The sequence below is a fragment of the Notothenia rossii genome (genome assembly GCF_949606895.1).
Source record: "Notothenia rossii genome assembly, chromosome: 4".
NCBI lineage: Eukaryota > Metazoa > Chordata > Actinopteri > Perciformes > Nototheniidae > Notothenia > Notothenia rossii.
Genome location: NC_136902.1, coordinates 76985595 through 77003268, shown reverse-complemented (window position 1 = coordinate 77003268; position 17674 = coordinate 76985595). Strand labels below are relative to the sequence as shown.

General features: G+C 39.7%; 2 protein-coding genes across 3 annotated transcripts; one reads left to right on the top strand and one right to left on the bottom strand.

The window, feature by feature from the left end:
- Positions 1-1593: 1593 nt before the first annotated feature.
- Positions 1594-8239, bottom strand: tbcb (tubulin folding cofactor B). 2 transcript variants are annotated; one of them, XM_079675918.1, is made up of 7 exons: positions 8068-8239; positions 6653-6795; positions 6379-6522; positions 5471-5564; positions 4875-5066; positions 3391-3463; positions 1594-3290 (listed from the first exon to the last, which is right to left on the bottom strand). In XM_079675918.1, the coding sequence occupies exons 2-7, from the start codon at positions 6770-6772 to the stop codon at positions 3176-3178; spliced, it is 738 nt and encodes a 245-aa protein (XP_079532044.1). In that variant the 5' UTR covers positions 6773-6795; positions 8068-8239; the 3' UTR covers positions 1594-3175. The 2 variants fall into 2 exon arrangements, with proteins under 2 accessions (XP_079532044.1, XP_079532045.1); XM_079675919.1 differs by having other exon boundaries at positions 8109-8235.
- A 2237-nt stretch (positions 8240-10476) lies between these two features.
- six5 (SIX homeobox 5) lies at positions 10477-17586 on the top strand. Its single transcript, XM_079679389.1, has 3 exons — positions 10477-11203; positions 12942-14356; positions 14860-17586. The coding sequence occupies exons 1-3, from the start codon at positions 10518-10520 to the stop codon at positions 15501-15503; spliced, it is 2745 nt and encodes a 914-aa protein (XP_079535515.1). The 5' UTR covers positions 10477-10517; the 3' UTR covers positions 15504-17586.
- The last annotated feature ends 88 nt before the right edge of the window (positions 17587-17674 follow it).

The window sequence follows — 17674 nt, the reverse complement described above, 5'->3', positions numbered from 1 at the left end:
TATAACGATCTTTCTGTCTATAAATCTTATTGGATTAGCAAAACACTATATTTGTGGCAGAACATTTGCAAAATACAAACCCAACCTTACTGTTTTCATGTCACTGTATGTTAAAACAAACTATATAAAGTAAACAACCTCAACCAATTACATGTGAAATCCTCAGTAATATAATTTAAAAAAGATTTAGACAATGGCCTTTCTGCATGAGAAGTGTATGTTTTGATATTTAAATATACTCGGATGATACAATTTGTATAATACAGATTATAAAACGGACAAGTCAAATCAAGCAATCTGATTGGTTCTTAGCCGTGATATACTGAGTGTATACCACGGGTAGAATTGTAAATTACTTTTCACAACAAGTCAGTATCCCTCCACGTGACTGAAAAGTTTGCTTTTCATACTGGAGCAAGAAAGCAGCGGAGAAGTAACGGGGCAGAAGCCCTCCTTTTTGAAGCAGCGGTCCAGACATAGACATCAAACGCCAACACATATTCAGTGTGCAGTTCCTTTGGCATTAGGGCAGGGATATCTAGATACTTTTGAAGGTTTAACATAATGAATTGTGCAACTTTTAAAGCAAGCAACGATGTTTTCAAATCTTTAATCAAAGAGGTCCGCAAAAACGCTATCGACCAATCAGATTGCTTGATTTGACTTGTCAGTTTTATAAATATATTAAAATTTCTTCCGTTACGAAACAAACTTACAAAGCATAAAATGGAAACATTTAAGATTAACTTCGACCTCCGGGGGGGTCTTACTATAGTATTGAGGAGTGGATTGAGCAGTGCCGATCTCCAGAAAAAAAGCACCTAAACTACGACATGCAGAGCTACGTGAAGAGCAGGTAGACCAACTGGAAAAGTACCACCATTCAAAAGCTTTCTGATGCGGGTCTTGAAACAAAGCAGAGAAATTATGACCGTTAGTGGCCACAGGTGCGAAAGCTCTCTCCAGAGCTACTGGAAGCCCAATCTCGGGGACCGGAGAAAGTGGAGCAATATTCTCGCCACGCCAAGCAACAGCCTCGAACAACCTCAACCTATACAAGTGACCACGTAAGCCATGCTACTGATGCTGGACAGTTTTTCAGTGGATGCACAATAAACAGCAACATACACGTTAATGTAAATAAACAGCCAAATAATGGATCAACGCTCTCTGTCTAATATGTTCGCTTGCTGTTAGTGTTGTTGCATAGCAACCACCTTGCACTATGTTTTGTGCAGAAGGCAACGGAGGGACTATTTTATTTTTAACATCATTATTGACTAATAAAAACTATTTAAATTAGAGTGTGTATTTTTCTTTCATATTGCCACACGACCACGCCCCTTAGCTGTGATATAATGAGCATATACCACGGCCTGTCGTGAGCTATTGCTTAAATATTCTGCACACTACATACTTTCTGAATGGCACCCTGTTCGGTTGTCTTGAATGTAATGTGTAGGCAGTGTGTTTTTTGTTATATTTAACAAAAGCACTTGTTCTTATTGAGCAAAACAAGTTATATAGTGGGTTAATAGTTCAGTTTTGTTGTGTCATACTGCATGTGCAGACAAGTTGACTCAATCTGATACCTTTGTACTGGCAAATCATTTTTATTAATATGCATTACCCTTTGGCACATAGTATCACAAGCACCTTAGAGATTATTTTAGAGAAAAAAAAGAACACTACATTTCTGTATAAGTGGTAATCACATATCTTCTGAAAAAAAACAAAAAACATTTCTTCTGTAAACTAGAGAGGATGACAAATATGTTAACAGTATTGGAACAGTCAAATAAAAACAAAGCATAAATAAGGCATATTATTCCTTTTTCAGAGCTGTGTTGGGATTACAATGGAGAATGAGTTATATTGAGAGTGATAGTTGTTGCTGTTACCTTATTTTTTTTTAAATATGACTTATAAATAGAAATACATATCATTTTCCCATCTGTAAGTATATTTATACTTATAGATGGGAAACACAGGTTTGCTTCTAAATGTAAATCACTTAAACCACCAATCCAAACAAAACACTGTTTTAAAGGACATGGAAAGAAAGTGCTAAAGATTGTACTCAAACTGAATGAAAATCAATGTGTCAGACTTATATGACATCAATTACAAAAAAAAAATTGTTAGGTTTGACTTCAAATTAAATAAATAGTTAATTCGAATATAAATGTCACAGTTCAGATTGTTTTCTGAGACATATCTGGGGACTTGAAAATGTAGTTTTTATTACCATTTATTCTTTAGATTTTGTGATCCATTTGTATACTTCATAGTTTAGTTTAACGTAGAAAAGTGTTTGGTAATCTTTCACATTTGGAGCCCCACAATTTAAACTTAAAATACGGTTTTATTTCAGTGGTTCAATAAGAGCAGGACACATTCAGTTGCATACATTTTCATTTTTTGGCAAGAGGTATTCAGTCCGAGAAATATAACTGGGATTTACATATTGTATCCACTTGGAAACCTTAAAATGAGTTTAATCAGATTATATACAAATAATAAAAGAAATATAAGGAATTTAGGAGTTGTTTATTGAGAAATATCCCCCTATACATTTAAAAAATCTCTTCCCAGACATTTTATATATGAAGCTCTAAGTTTCTATGATAACTTTCAGCATATAACAGTCATAAAAAAAATGCAAAAACAACAGTTATAGACAATCATCTTTGTACTAACCGATACAAAAAATAATTGAAGAGAAATTAAATTGGTTTTATAACTGTCAATACAGGCTTTCAGATTACCAAGATGACTCCCATGTACAGAACATTTGGAAGCAACAGGTACTGCAAAAGCAAGTAAATTAAACTGAAGTGCATGAAGTAAATGACCACATATTGACCTTGTGACACATGCAACTAAACCTCCTTTATTAGACATTGTTGGTGTGATTATCCTGTACCATTCTCATATGTAGCAAACCAGGAGATGTTCTACGTGACATTCTCCTCATTCATGTTGTGTAGTGAGAGAGAATCTGAGCATCACAGACCTTTAGACACCATGCTTTGGATAATGCCCCACAGAGAGGCACAAAGTAAACAGAAAATTCATTGGTTATGATGAGACTTTGTATCCTCTCTGGTCGGTGAATGGAAACAGCTTGAGGTCGACACTCACATTCCCGGGCAGAAACACTCACATTACAGTCCTACATCTCATCGATACCGAAATCCTCCTCAGGAAAGTCTCCCACCGTCACATTTTGGGGCTTCACAAATCCTCCATATTTATCCTCGCATTCAAAGTATTGCTTGCCACTGACACTTTGGGAAAACAATTTACAGAAAGCTAGGGTCAAAAGCAAAAATCAAGAACATCATGATCAATATTGTTCAGAACATAAAAGAAAAATGGCACTCTTACGTTCCATTATGCTTTCCCATGGGCTCATCGTACTTCAGACCCACCCAGTAGCCCGGCTTGAAATCTGCTGTTCCTGCAATTAAAGTAACAGTGTTATTCACAGCAGGAACTCGTCACAATCGTGAATTCTCCGTGTTCATTGTTTGCTGAAACTTACAAAAGGGAGAAAACGTTTTTTTTTGGATAAAAGTAATTGTATTGACTCAGTACTCAGCAAACACAACTGTTACACAATTAAAGCTTGAGTTTCCACTGCAGCGCGGAGCTCGCTTTAAGCGTGCCGAGCCGTGCGGGGCCGTTTTTGGTTGGGCTTCCACTTGGCCTAGTTCTGGCCCGGGGCTACTTTTCCACCTTTTTTCTGGCCCGACTAAATTGTGGTTCTATCGAGGCCAACAAACAGGGCTGAGTCGGGCTGAGTTTGCTAAACTAGAGAGAGAATCGCTGTCAAGGGGGCTACAACTACAACAAGATGAACATATTTGACCGTGATTTAATTGTAATAAAAGTTTCAAAATGATGCCGAAGTAACAACATACTGATACCGGATAGTAAAAACAATGAATTAATGCTTTGACAAGTCTGCAGACAGATGGCAGGCGAAAAACCTTTTAAAATGCGTGATCTTATTATTATTATTATTATTATTATTATTATTATTATTATTATTATTATTATTATTATAGACACATGCATTTCCAAACATTTGGTAAAATGTATTATCTCTTCGATATACAAACGGCATCTATTGCACGTCTGTCCGTCCTGGGAGAGGGATCCCTCCTCTGTTGCTCTCCCTGAGGTTTCTCCCATTTTCTCCGATGGTTTTTCCTTGTACGATGTGAGGGTCTAAGGATAGAGGGTGTCGTTTTCTCATACTGATATTCTGCACAAACTGTGCTGTTGTATTTGCTGTAAAGTGTCTTTACTGTAGGGTATTTTTATTATATGTACAGCACTTTGGCTCGACCAAAAATCGTTAAAAAATGTGCTATATAAATAAAACTTGATTTGATTTGTTGTCTAAATGGAGATTGGCTAAACTAACGCAATATAAGCTATAAGCTCCGACCGTCCACACTCACAACGGCCTATACAGACATTAATAAACCAGCGACTGTATTCGCCATGACACAGACAGTCAGTGGTTTGTACTTGTTTAACTTTTGTCTAGTTTCTGAACAGATATGAGGAGCTTGAGTGCAAACAACTAACGGCTGATGTTGTTTTTTCTGGGGTGCTCACGGGTGCTCATTGAAGATGATGTCACGGCTCCGCCTACACTGCGTTACTATAGTTACTGCCCCAGCTCCTAAACTGTAATGGAAGCGAAGCATTAAAGTGAGGCCTAACCAAACCGAGCGAGGCTGAGCGAGGCCTGCGGTGGAAATGCGCCATTAGTCTACTATGACACACCACAAAGATGTACAACTCAGCCAACCAATGTCCTAAAGGGAGTCAACAAGCTATGCTTTATCCACACTTACCAACATACATGACGGTGCCAAGCTTTGTCGGTTGCCCTGAGACCTGCACTTGGCATCTGCTGCCAACAGAAATAGCATCAGCAGCAGCTTTCTGCTCCTCCTCCCGAGCAGCAAGGTCAGCTTTCTTCTTGGCCATTTCTTCCTCGTTATAGACACCAACCCGATGTTTCTTCATGAATGACCTTGCTGAATCTGAAGGAAGAAATTCGATTGTAAGAACAGACTACTTCAAATTATGTATTTACCATATTTCAGTGGTTAGCATACTACCACCACTATCTCTAAATAATAAAAGCTTTGATGGAGGTATCGTTGCTTCTTTTTTTGTATCTATGGCTGCAGCTATAAATGGGTTTCATTCTTAAGTGCTTTATCAATAGTTGGCTGGAACCACTAAATGAATAGACAATGGTTAATTTCAGAAGATTGACATATTTAACAACAAATCAATTCTGCCAAGATAAGCTTTGATAAGGGTTGCTGCTGCGTAAGCCACAATTGAGCACAAAATTGGGGGAAATATATTGTATTTTTAAAAAATAGTTAATTCTATGATAATGACAAAGTAAAGAGATGCTTAAATATGTAGACTGTACCTGTTCTCTTTTCATAAGACTCCTCTGGGATTTCAAACTTCTCCACCTTGGAAACATCACTGAACTCGCTCATCTGACCACTTCTATCGGTAACCTGTGATTCAAGATTAAAAACAGACACTAATTAAAGAAAAAAGACCACACAGGTATTTTTGCATGTGTGAGCCATTAACTGTAAAACACTTAAGCTTATAACAAGCAACTTAACAATGACATTATTTTTATTTTCCTATTGACAGAATTAATGTATTGTGAAATATAAGTGTAGATTTGAGCGGTCACTGTTTTAGAAACTCGCACTTGTTGGTAAACTTAAAGGTGGGGTATGTAAGTTTGAGAAACCGGCTCGAGATCGCTAGAATTTGAAAATACACAACCGGAGAAAATCTGCCACTTCCTTACAGAGCCCCTCCTCCAACACACACGAACGCGCACATGACCAATGAGGGCACGAGATAAGTTTGTGCACAGATGGAAGGCTGACAGGCAGGTAGGCCATCCAGTTACTTTAGCCGGGCCGGCTAAAATGATTGGTCGTGCTTTTTACAGTACTACGGCTTCCACAGATGACGTTTTTTTTATATGGATTTTTTGTCAAAGAACTTAAGATATTCATTGCTACCACCTTTAAGTAAAAAAGTATAATAATTGATGTGCTATTTAACACAACCTATATGGATGGGTTCTTATGTTAAAACCAGTTGGAAAATGTTTCACTGCAAAGTTGTCTTAAATGTCTCCAGGAAATGTGTTCTATTAAATGCTTATCTTATCTGGTGTGAATATTTTTAGGGCTGCAGGAAAACAGAATTGGATTTGAAACCAAATACATTTGGCTACATATTTTTGACTATAATATGATCTGGGCAACCACATTAAAAGATCTTCCAAACTGAGCAGCTACTTACATGTATTCTGCAGTCATCATCCACAGGAAAGGAACCAAGCAAAGCTTCATTGTCGTCCATTTTCTGCAGGAATTTGTCAGAGACGCTGAACAAGTCCAGGTCCATGCAGGAGGGAGTTGCACCCAAAACCATCTCCAACTTTCCCTAATTTAAAAAAAAAAACAATCAAGATGGATGTTATTGTCTCTGATAACATGAGAGATGCCTTTATTAAATAATAATGTCAGTAAAAAGTGTAGGAAATATGTATAATGTGTGATAAGCTGAGTCTCACCTTCAGTTCTGCTATACTAATCCCTCTATTGAACCTGCGCTGCACCTCGAAGGAGGAGATGGAGCTTGTTAGGCGCACATTCACAAGAGGATTGGTTACTACTGTAACTCCGCCGTCCATGATGCTGGTTGAATCCGCAAAAACTGAAAACAAAAAAGGCAAACAATGTGACATGTTAGCCAACAGGAGTACAATTGATCCCACAGTTGTGTATAAATACTGTTAAAAGGTAATTTCCTGGTGTCATGTTGCATAATTCCTAACATTAAAACCTGACGGCAAGTAAACTTTCATCGAAGCAAGTTGCAAGCAGTGGAGGTAGGAACAAGTTTGCAGGTCGTTTACCCACGTAAAAGTAATAAACCATAGTCTAAAAGTTCTACATTTAAAGTCAAAGTCCTGTATTCAAAATATTACTTAAGTGAGAGTATTCGTGAGTCATTAGCAAAAACATGTACTGTACGTGTTAATAGTCAAATTAGTCATTATGGAGAGACATTGTTCATTTAAAATGTTATGTACAAAACAGTTTTTTGTACATGTGAGAATATTTTAAATATTTCCTCTTGTCCACAGTATCTCAACATTTGTAATCCTAACCCTTGTCAAATGACATGCATAGTATAGCCAGATGCGAAATTGTAGTGGAGTCGATGAATTCAATTGCAAACCATTCAAATATTCAAGAAAATAAGTATGTCAAAATGCTGCAGCACCACAGTAGTAGTAGTAGTAGTAGCAGTACATAGTAGTTGTTCTCTCTCTCACACACAAACAGTGTTCACTATAAATACAATTTCTAAGATATGATTACAAAGACAACCATAACGAGGACCAAAGGGTTCCCCACTCACAGGTCGTCTTAAGTTGTTGCTCTTTTACCCCCCAGCAATGCATCGTGGGATAGGAGCACAGCTGTCAACTAGGGTAACACTAGTGATGCGCAACGGGTGCGCACAGGTAACGTCGCAGTATAAATTAAACTCCTCCGACTAGGAAAGATAAGGATTTGTTTGTATCATGTTGTTTGTCAGGGCAATATATGTTTCTATCTCTGTAGGGATGTAATGAGCATTTCAACAAATATAACAAAACGTGTCTAAAATAAATTACCCGCCCTACCTCTTACTAGTAGTTTACCACTTAGTGTTACACAGCATTTTGAAGTTACACGTTTAACTTTGGTCAATTACCATCTTTGTTGCTCATGTTTATACACTTTAAGACCTTTCATCATTTAATATCGTTTGTATTTTAGTTAACGTTTGCTAGTTAACATTAGCTATCCACCTTCTGTTAGAATGGTTAGAATGGCTCGTGTAGCTAGCCACCTTCTGTTAGAATGGCTAGCAACAGCAGAGTCACGTTGGATACCATAAACACGCTACAATATAAAGTAAGGCTGCCATACTTACTTAAAAAAGGGGTATTTTTCTAGAAGTTTGAAGCAAATTACCAGAGTATCCCTTCTTGAGTAACGCAGCAAGATGTATTGTGTACGGTTTAGATACCTCTATTGCTTTACCACGCCAAAAATCACGTGACCACTAGACGACCCACCCCGTTACGTCACATTAGCGCGCTGTTTTTATTCAACGAGCATCAGTATTTAACCAACTTTTAAAAGGGACCCCTTAAAAAGAGCACGTTTTATTGACTAAAATAAAATATAAAAAGCAGTAAAGCACTTTTATTATAATTGAAGACTAACTGCTACATCATGGTCTCATACATCCCATTTCTGGAACGTTCTTCTACCACACCCCCAGACGTGAAACCACCAATCACATCAGGGAAAGCAAATGAAGCCAACCAATAGAGTGACGATACGAACCAAAAAGGACCTGCATTGCCGCCTACTTACCGGTAGATTGACACGGAGAATAACCAATCGAGATAGGAGCAGGAGTGATGCGACAGAAACAACCACACTGTGGCGCTATCGTCCAGTTTAAACCATGGAGACTCCATGCAGGTTAATTTTATAGGAATATTAACATCCCAAATGATAACCGAGCTTTGTTTTCAATTAGGATTTTAACCTGATATATTTAATTATATATGAGATGGTGATTACCTTTTAATTTGTATAAATAAAAAAATTGTAATTAATTAAACGACTTATTTATTATTATTATTATTATTATTATTATTATTATTATTATTATTATTATTATTATTATTATCATCATTATTATTATTATTATATAAATGTTGGCAGTGGGGCTTTGAGTCTTGCATGGATAAGAATACATCTATCATTGCACTGGAATAAATCCAAGTGTCATAATAAGCATACAGTAAGTCACACGATCCGGCTATAAAACAGAAACTTGTAATAACGACAATGTAATAACAAAATATAAAGTGTGACAAGTTAATATTGCTACATAGGGTTTGACCTGATAATCAGCTTTACCTAAGGCAATACTGTTATATAACAATAATTGCCAGCAAAGCCACATCATGTCTGGGTCCATTGTAATTGTGGCTTCTGTAAAGTAGCCTAGATATTTTTGTTACAACATCTGATATTTTATTAAATGAATGTAGTCCACAGTAGGCCTGTTTGGACAGGCTTGAGCTGTAAATCCTAGATTTGTACATTTCCTAAAACTATTTCTCACTTTGTCATGCTGGATGTTTGATAGAACATTTGACAATTTATGAAAAAAAATCCCTGCTAATAAAATTGGCCTTTTCATAAATCATGGACATATTTCGGTGGACCAAATTATTAATTGAGCACAGGTAACAGAGCATGTATGGGCAGAAAATATGAGATCACAGAAAGATGAGAACTACAACCAAACCCCGGAGAAGGAGGGGCAGAGGGGGGCTGAGACGTCCCACAGTCCCACAGCGAGGATTTACATTCCTCTGGTTGTTGATGATGGAGACAACCCTGCCTCATTCAAACTATCTGCTGGCCATGCTCACATATTTGAGACACATACTGTATTAAAAGCACAATTTGGTGTCTGACAAACAGTTTATCATTTATAACTATTAAGGGCAAGGCATGTGCATATAATCATAAACGTTCTGTTTTTGAGTGGGAGATAACTGGTAAGTCATTGATGCACTAACATGCAATACAGCCAAATAATTCCCCCACACACAGAAAGTTATTTGAGTAAATTATAGTTTTTTCTTTATTAAATACAGAGTGAAATTGCCACTATATTGATCCTGAGCATGATGCAAATCTTTTTTTTTTTTAAATCAAAAAATGAAGCACATCACAAATGCAAATTAAGCTGCTGTGTGGCGTGTATACTTAATTATGCATGTTGGTACAATATTTGCATTAGAGACCTTCCAAGCACACTGATGCTGCATGGGAGCTTGTGAATGTTACTCCAGGTTTAACTAAAGTCTTGTTAAAGTGTTTTCTATATTTCACAGTTTCAATCAAAATCTGCAAAGTAACTAAAGGATAAATGTAGTGGAGTAAAAGTACATTATTTACCTCTGAATTGTGGTGGGGTAGAAGAACAAAGTAGTAAAACATTGAATTACTTAAGTAAAGTACAAGTCTCTCAAAAGTGTAATTACAGTAGGCCTACTTGAGTAAATGTACTTTTGTCATTTTCCAACACTGACTTCCAGCATTTAATTAAAGGAGGTGGAGGTCTAGTAGTTTTGTTTATTATCGAGCATACTGCAGTCTTAAGTTCCGCATTATGTTAATTAGTGACAAATATAAAGTTACTTTGAACAAAAGACAGACAAGGGGCGTGGCTGCTGTAATTTGCAGGCACGTTCGTGGTTTGGCAGAGACCGGGAGAGAGTGCTTCGGTACAGAGGGAGGGAGGGAGAGAGAGGAGGAGGAACTACTGGAGGAAAAAAAGTTAAAGTAAAAATGGCTTCCTTGTCTTTGGAGTCTACAGAACAATCCGAGAACAGCCCAGAGGAGCCGACGGCCACGGAGTTCAAAGAAGATAAAGATCCGGTGCACATTTCGGAACAATTGCTCCAAAGTTTCCAAAACTCGTCTTTGAGTTTTTCCACTGACCAAGTATCATGTCTGTGCGAGGCCCTCCTGCAGGCGGGCAATGTGGATCGCCTGTGGAGATTTCTTTCCACCATACCTCCTTCGTCCGAGCTGCTACGTGGCAACGAGACCATGCTGAAGGCCCAGGCACTGGTGGCTTTCCACCGGGACGAATTTAAGGAGCTGTACGCCATCCTGGATAGCTACGCCTTCCACCCGTCTAACCATGGGTTCCTGCAGGACCTGTACCTGAAAGCCCGCTACAAGGAGGCGGAGAGGTCGCGGGGCCGCAGCCTGGGTGCAGTGGACAAGTACCGGCTCAGGAAGAAGTTCCCCCTTCCCAAAACCATCTGGGACGGGGAGGAGACCGTGTACTGCTTTAAAGAAAAGTCCAGAAATGCCCTGAAAGATTGCTATAAGAGCAACAGGTACCCCACTCCGGACGAGAAGAAAAACCTGGCCAAAGTAACCGGACTGTCCCTCACCCAGGTCAGCAACTGGTTCAAGAACCGCAGGCAGAGGGACAGGACCCCGTCCGGGACACACAGCAAAAGGCAAGTTTAGATAACCCAACAGCACTGGAAACAATGTTAACCCATGAGTCTAGTCTCAACCGAGGGAGTAATTCAAAAGTCATTATCCAGTAGACAGCTGACATTCCCTCTTTTTTTTTTTAAGAGCGGCTGGTTGCTTTGTGTTGTGTTCTGTTTTTAGAGATTAACAATCACTCAAAACAGTTACTGAACGCACCAGACATTCATAGTAAAACAAAGACATGCGGGCCTACAAAGGGCAGAGTAGAAAGAACATGTAAACCTCAAACGTCAGTAAAAAGAAACGTATTTAAGAACTTTTATAAAATGCATGAAGTAAGATAATGGCCGGGGAAGCTGACTTTTGACAGCAGTAAAGCCACACAGGTCCGAGACCTGGAGCATGTTGCTTTGTTATGAAATGTGAGATCCAGGCGCCCATCGTGGCTCAAGTTTCCTGAAATCCTGCAACGCTGCATAGGGCCTGTAGGGTGACGGGGTGAGAGTAAAGGCTTTAACCAGAGAATGTGGGGGGTGCTATGTAGGCTGGGGGAAATCTCAGTTTTACAGCTACTTATTCACAGGGGGAGATGGTAAATCGTGAGGAGATAAGAGATAATACAGCATACTTATCTTATCACAGGTTTAGTGGTCTGGCACACAATCTGTATGGTTGACAAAACAAACCAAGCAAACAATTGGTTAAAATAGTTGTTAGGATTCTCCCGGATCCACCACAGAGTATGGTCAGTTTTGTAGATAAGATAATAAAATGACCAGAAAAGGTTGAGTTGGATCCAGACAAATACAGAATACTATATGCCAGTGTGTGCAAGCTAACAATTGAAAAAGTTATTCTTTAACCAGAACCAGAATTTGGTTTGTTGTATATATTGCACATACAAGCAATTTGCACATTAAAGTACACTGCAACACACAACAATACAAGTTTTGTCCCTAGTTTGAATGCAAACATATTTCTATTTCTGGTGTACTTTCCCAACATTTTGCAATTCAACTAAGGGGTGTTTAGAAAGCCAATATTTTTTAAATCAGTTGCAGACAAATAATGGACCTAGTCATGAACATGTAATCATCTTTTAAGAAGCCTGATGTAATGTATGGATCGATTGGTTAATTCATCAGAGACGAGGGATATTTGAAAAGTTTAAATGTGTAAAAGTTGGAATAAGGACAACTTTTGAGTGAGTAACATTTTTAGTCAGTATTTCAATATAACTGATAAACATAAGGCGCACTTCAAATGTTTTTCACAGTAATGTACATTTCAATACTCTCACGACAATTTCAGACTCTAATCTGTCTACCATCGCTGTAAATACATTCAAAAGTAGAGTTGCACAACCAGATGTCATGATGCAAGATGAGGCCTGATACTGATGTTGTATTGTTAAAATGTTTTCAGTCTGATGGAGTTTAGGGGCTATAGTTCAGTACAAGCATCTCTGCCTTTTCTCTTATACACATATTTAAATAATCCAGGTCTAACAATGCATAATCCATTAAACCTGTGAGTTAAATGAGTTCACTGACCAGAAATTAGGGTTTTAAAACATAGATTACGTATGTAATAAGATTAACTCATTAAAGGGATCAGAACAGTACAAATGCAATAAATGGATTATTAAGCGTTTGTGTGTTCAAGCTGTGCACTTGACTAAATCCTGTTGCCCAACCCTCTTAGTTGCCTCAGACTTTTGTCTTTTAATTTGACCCATTTGTTTCTCCTCCGTTCCAGTGAATCTGATGGGAACCACAGCACCGATGACGAGGGGAGCCCCATGGACGACGGCCCTGACAAACCAGAGGAGGTTTCCAGTTCCACGGCCTCCATCATCTCTCTCTCTGCCGTCCCCTGCAGCGCCGGAGGCCAGCTCTTCCTCAACGGGTCCGGTGGCTTCCTCACAGCCTCTCAGCCGTTACTACTTAATGGAAATTCCATCCTCTCCAGTACTGGTGCTGGTGTCATAATTAACGGGATGAGCTTGGGCGATTGCCAGACAGTCACACTGAGTCCTGTTGGATCCAACTCTCCTTTGATTCTGAACGGGGCTCAGGTAATAACCAAAACTAGTCTGCATCAGCAGCAAGCTGTTTCCATCACACCGCAGGAGGTTTTGTCCATGGAGGCCAAGCAGAGCAGTCTTCTTAGCACTAACACCTCCCCGGTCTCCGTCATCTCTCTTCCCCTGCAAACCAAAACAGACAGCGGCAATGCAATGAATTTCATCAGCGTCCCTGAATCAGAGGGCAGCATCCAGACAGTATCTTCCTCTTCTTCATCTTTATCTCCTTCCTCACCAACTCTGTCCTCCCCCACCAGTCTCCCCTCACTAGTCTTAGCACAAATCCCCCAGCGCCACGAGTCTCTCCCGGTCTCCATGTCGTCCGCAGGCATGGTGATCTCCAGTTCTGCCCTGCCGTTCTCCAGTCAGCATGGAGAGTATGTTGTTTTTACCTCCGCTGGCTCCCACTTAAACCCTTCTAGCTCTTTGGTTTCCAGCAGCAGCTCCTCCCCTCAGGTCTTCTCTCTGCCCCAGGTCGTGCCTTCCATCCAGGGTATCCCAGTGTCCCAGCTGGTGCAGCACTCGTTAGGAGCCACAGTGTCCCAATGCCCTCAGTTAGTCCCAGTGTCTTCCCTCACCTCATCAGCTTCTCAGTTCCTAAACCACACAGTGAACACTAGCACCAGACTGCAACAGGATGCTTTAAGTAATCTGCCTGAAGGTGCCACCACTATAGTCTCTATCTCACAGCTTAACAATCAGCTCCAACAAAGCACAAACTCCTCTACGAGCACAATCCAGGTCCCACAGCTTATATCAATTTCTACCCCGACACAAGTAGTGCCCAAAGCCTCCACAGCAGCACAGTTAGTCCCCCTCTCCATGCCTCAGCTGGTCCCCGTCTCCCCCATTCAAACATCCTCCTCCATCTCTTTCCCCCAAGTGGTTCCTGCCAGTCCTTCTCTGTCCATCCCCTCTGCTGGACTGCCCTTACAGATCCTGACCTCAGCTCATGGAGGGGTCGCTCAGGGGCCTCTTAGGATAAACCAGCTGAGGCCCCTGCAGAATGTGGGTCACCAAACCAGCATGGCCCCGGGTGTGCAGCTCCTCAACTCTGGGATCATTCAGCTGCCCTCTGCTGCTCCAGGTACACTGAATGCATTAATACATGCAGCAACAGAGCACATAACAGTTAGCCAAACTACAAAAATGACTCAGCGATTTATTTATTTTAACAGTTTCTTTGAAAAAAGTCAATCAACATTGGAAAAAACAAATCCCTGCTTTTAGGATTTTATATCATTCTGACAGATTGATATAAAACTGAATATGAGATTTGGAGATAAAACAGTTGAATCATGGAATAACCACTGCTGAATCAACCATTACAAAACAGATAACTAATCGAACTAAAGTATTCTCAAATTGTGGCATGATGTATAGAGTATCTTTAAAAACAATGGGCTATTTTATCTATATGACTGTAAGATAATACACTCAGGAAACAATCTGAAAATATCTTCTGACCCAAAACAGTATGAATGACTGTAGAGATAAATAACCAATAAGGTGCTTAACTGCTGCGTTGCTTTTTTGGATTTTGTTACTCTGTCCTTATTGCTGTCATTTCATCCTTCCTCACCACCACAGGTAACCTTCTGCTCGGTGGGAGCCCTTACCTGAGTGTCCACGAAGGCAAACTGATCCTGACCATCCCAGCCGGCATCCAGCTCACCAGCCTGCCACTGAAACCTGTCCCGGAGGCGTCACCCATCTATGCAAATGGCCTGAGTCAACTTCTCACCCCCTCCACCCCTCCTGTAGTCTCTTCCACCTCAGGCCCGACCCACTTTACATCATCCACCCTAAACTTCATCAACTCTTCTCCACCGTACTGTGCTCCAGAGACGGGGACACCCTCCATCCCGGCTTTAGATCATACAGTCACCTCTACAGCTCCAAACACTCTCACTCCAGAGAGTATGCTTACCCTCAGTCCCATGTACAGTGGGGGGACACCCAACATCCAGCTGTCCCAGCCCGCCTGGAGCCCCATGCCCCTCTCCACGTCAGCTAGTCTAACTCTGTTTGATGTCCGCGGAAAGGGGGACCTACATGTCGACCCGGCTCTGTTGGGGCTTCCTGGAGGAGAGTCGCTACTCCAGGGAAGCCCCTCGTCGGAGCAGGATGTGGAAACCAGCTCTGCTCTGGGGGATCCAGAGGAGATGGACGAGGACACCAAGATACTCACTCAGCTGCAGTCCGTCCCTGTGGATGATGACCTGGGCTTGTAGTCTGTTTACTCTGCTGGTCGCAACCCAGTGTCTCAAAAAGAACAAAAACGATAAAACATACAGCAGAAAGAACAATATGCCAAATGTTATTTTAAAATGTTCAGGTACTGACGGTACCGCAATGACGCTCTCACAGGGGCCTGATACCAACATGAATTTAGCTGGCACTTTTGAGATTAATCCTCTGCAGCTCTACTTCCTCGATGGGCAGGGTTATATGGAATGTTTTCATGCGTCTCGATTCTTTTTACAAAAATCCACACGTGCCTTATCTGTTATCAGACGCAGACAGAAGAACAAATACATGTTGGTCTGCGTGCCCAGGTACACGTCCTGGTGTTAAAAACGAAAAGACAATTTTATGCAAGGCGTCGCGGCTTAGCCTTTTTTCTCAGCTCTTCTTCACTGTTTTGTGGATAACACTCAGAGTTCAGCTGTACTTGGAAAAGATGGATTTTGCTGGCAGTATAACTAGTTTGTTGTGGATCCAACACAGCAAATATACATGGACAATCTGACAAAGAGGTTCAGGGCTTATTCTTCCAACACTCCAGGAATAAAGAATATTCCCCACAAAAAGGAACTTACATTTTTGTGCAACCATTGTGCTTCGATGGGGCTATACAGCAGTATTTTAGATTACAAGTTTGAGCCCGGGCTGAAGCATGCCGTCTAACTGCATTTTATCAGTCAAATCGGTTTTAAATCACGTTCTGCAGTTTTTCAGTGAGAATGCCTTCAATTAGTAAAGCAATAACATGGAAAATAAAAGGGTCTATGCTCTATGCAATGCATGTTTAGTTTGATCAGATTGTATGTACCATAATGGCTCAGTTGAAAGCCAGTACACTTGGGAGATGAAAAAAAGCTTTTTGAATCATGTTTTTAAAGGAAGCATGACACTAAAGATTTGCTGTGATCCCTTAAATGCATCCACATTCAGCTAGTTGATATTGATAAGTGCCTTATTTGATAGCTTACAGGTTTGATGTTTTTGAAAAGATACGTTTTTGACATTTAACAGTTTTTTAAGTGCTATACACCCGTCCAAATTATGGGATTCACTTTTTTTGAATATCCACATAAGTGTCTGATTGATCTCCAGTGAGAATCAATGTGACAGTTTTGGTCTCATAGCTCAATCTCCTCTATTTGTATATTTTGCACCTTTCATTCACACCATGTTTACGCTGCGCTGCTGTGTTGTTATGACAGTGGTTGAACTCATTATGTTCTGAAATGCCCTTTTTTAAAAATCAAAATATTATAATCTTAAATGGACTTTAATACCACACCTTGATACTGATAAATACGCTAATCATTGTGTTATACGAGCTTTCCACTTTCATAATAACACAGGTAGCGGCCAAACTCTTTTGGCCAATTATGGTACACAGAATTCACTTCAGTGTCTCATCTAGTTACAATAAGGGCCTTTGTGTCGTATTTTCTATATGTATGTTTTTGTATGTATTTTTTGTACATTTTAATCTATTTAAAGCATGTATCAATCAGTAAGAAAATGACTCCTTGTTGGAAAAACGCAGATAGGAAGTAATACCCTTGGAAGGTCACATTGTTATGCAATGGAGGTTTTACAATCTTAGACTATAGGTATGAAATCAATTTGAGGGACATTTTTAAATACACTAGGTCAACCCTTGTTAATACATGTAAATGTATTTTGTTCCCAGTGACCTTTAAGGTAGATTATCAAATGGCTTGGACAAATCAATTTTATTATGCATTTTACTGAAATTTCGAGGTAAAGGGAATTGTGTCTTATATGTAAAATATGGTAGCCTGCGTTTGCTATTATGAGCCATTTATTACCAAAGTTTGTAAAGATTGAAGCCTTTGTGGGCTTACGCACATTTGTACCCGTTTGTTTGTAGCCTGGGCATGTTTTTATCGTCTCCTACATGACACATATGACTCCAGATATAACCAAAGATAACATGTTATGATAGTTGTGAAAGGGATTTGTTTGTGTCAGGCTTTCAAGGTTCTTGTTTTTATATTAAAATGCATTCTATTTTTTATATTACATTATATTGTAATAAACTACATTTACAAAAAAAAGGTTCAGCTTTTATTATTGTGCGTGTGCTGGAAACTGAATTATTGTCGGCTTAAACTATTCGTCTGCCGATTTTGCTTCTAATTTGGCT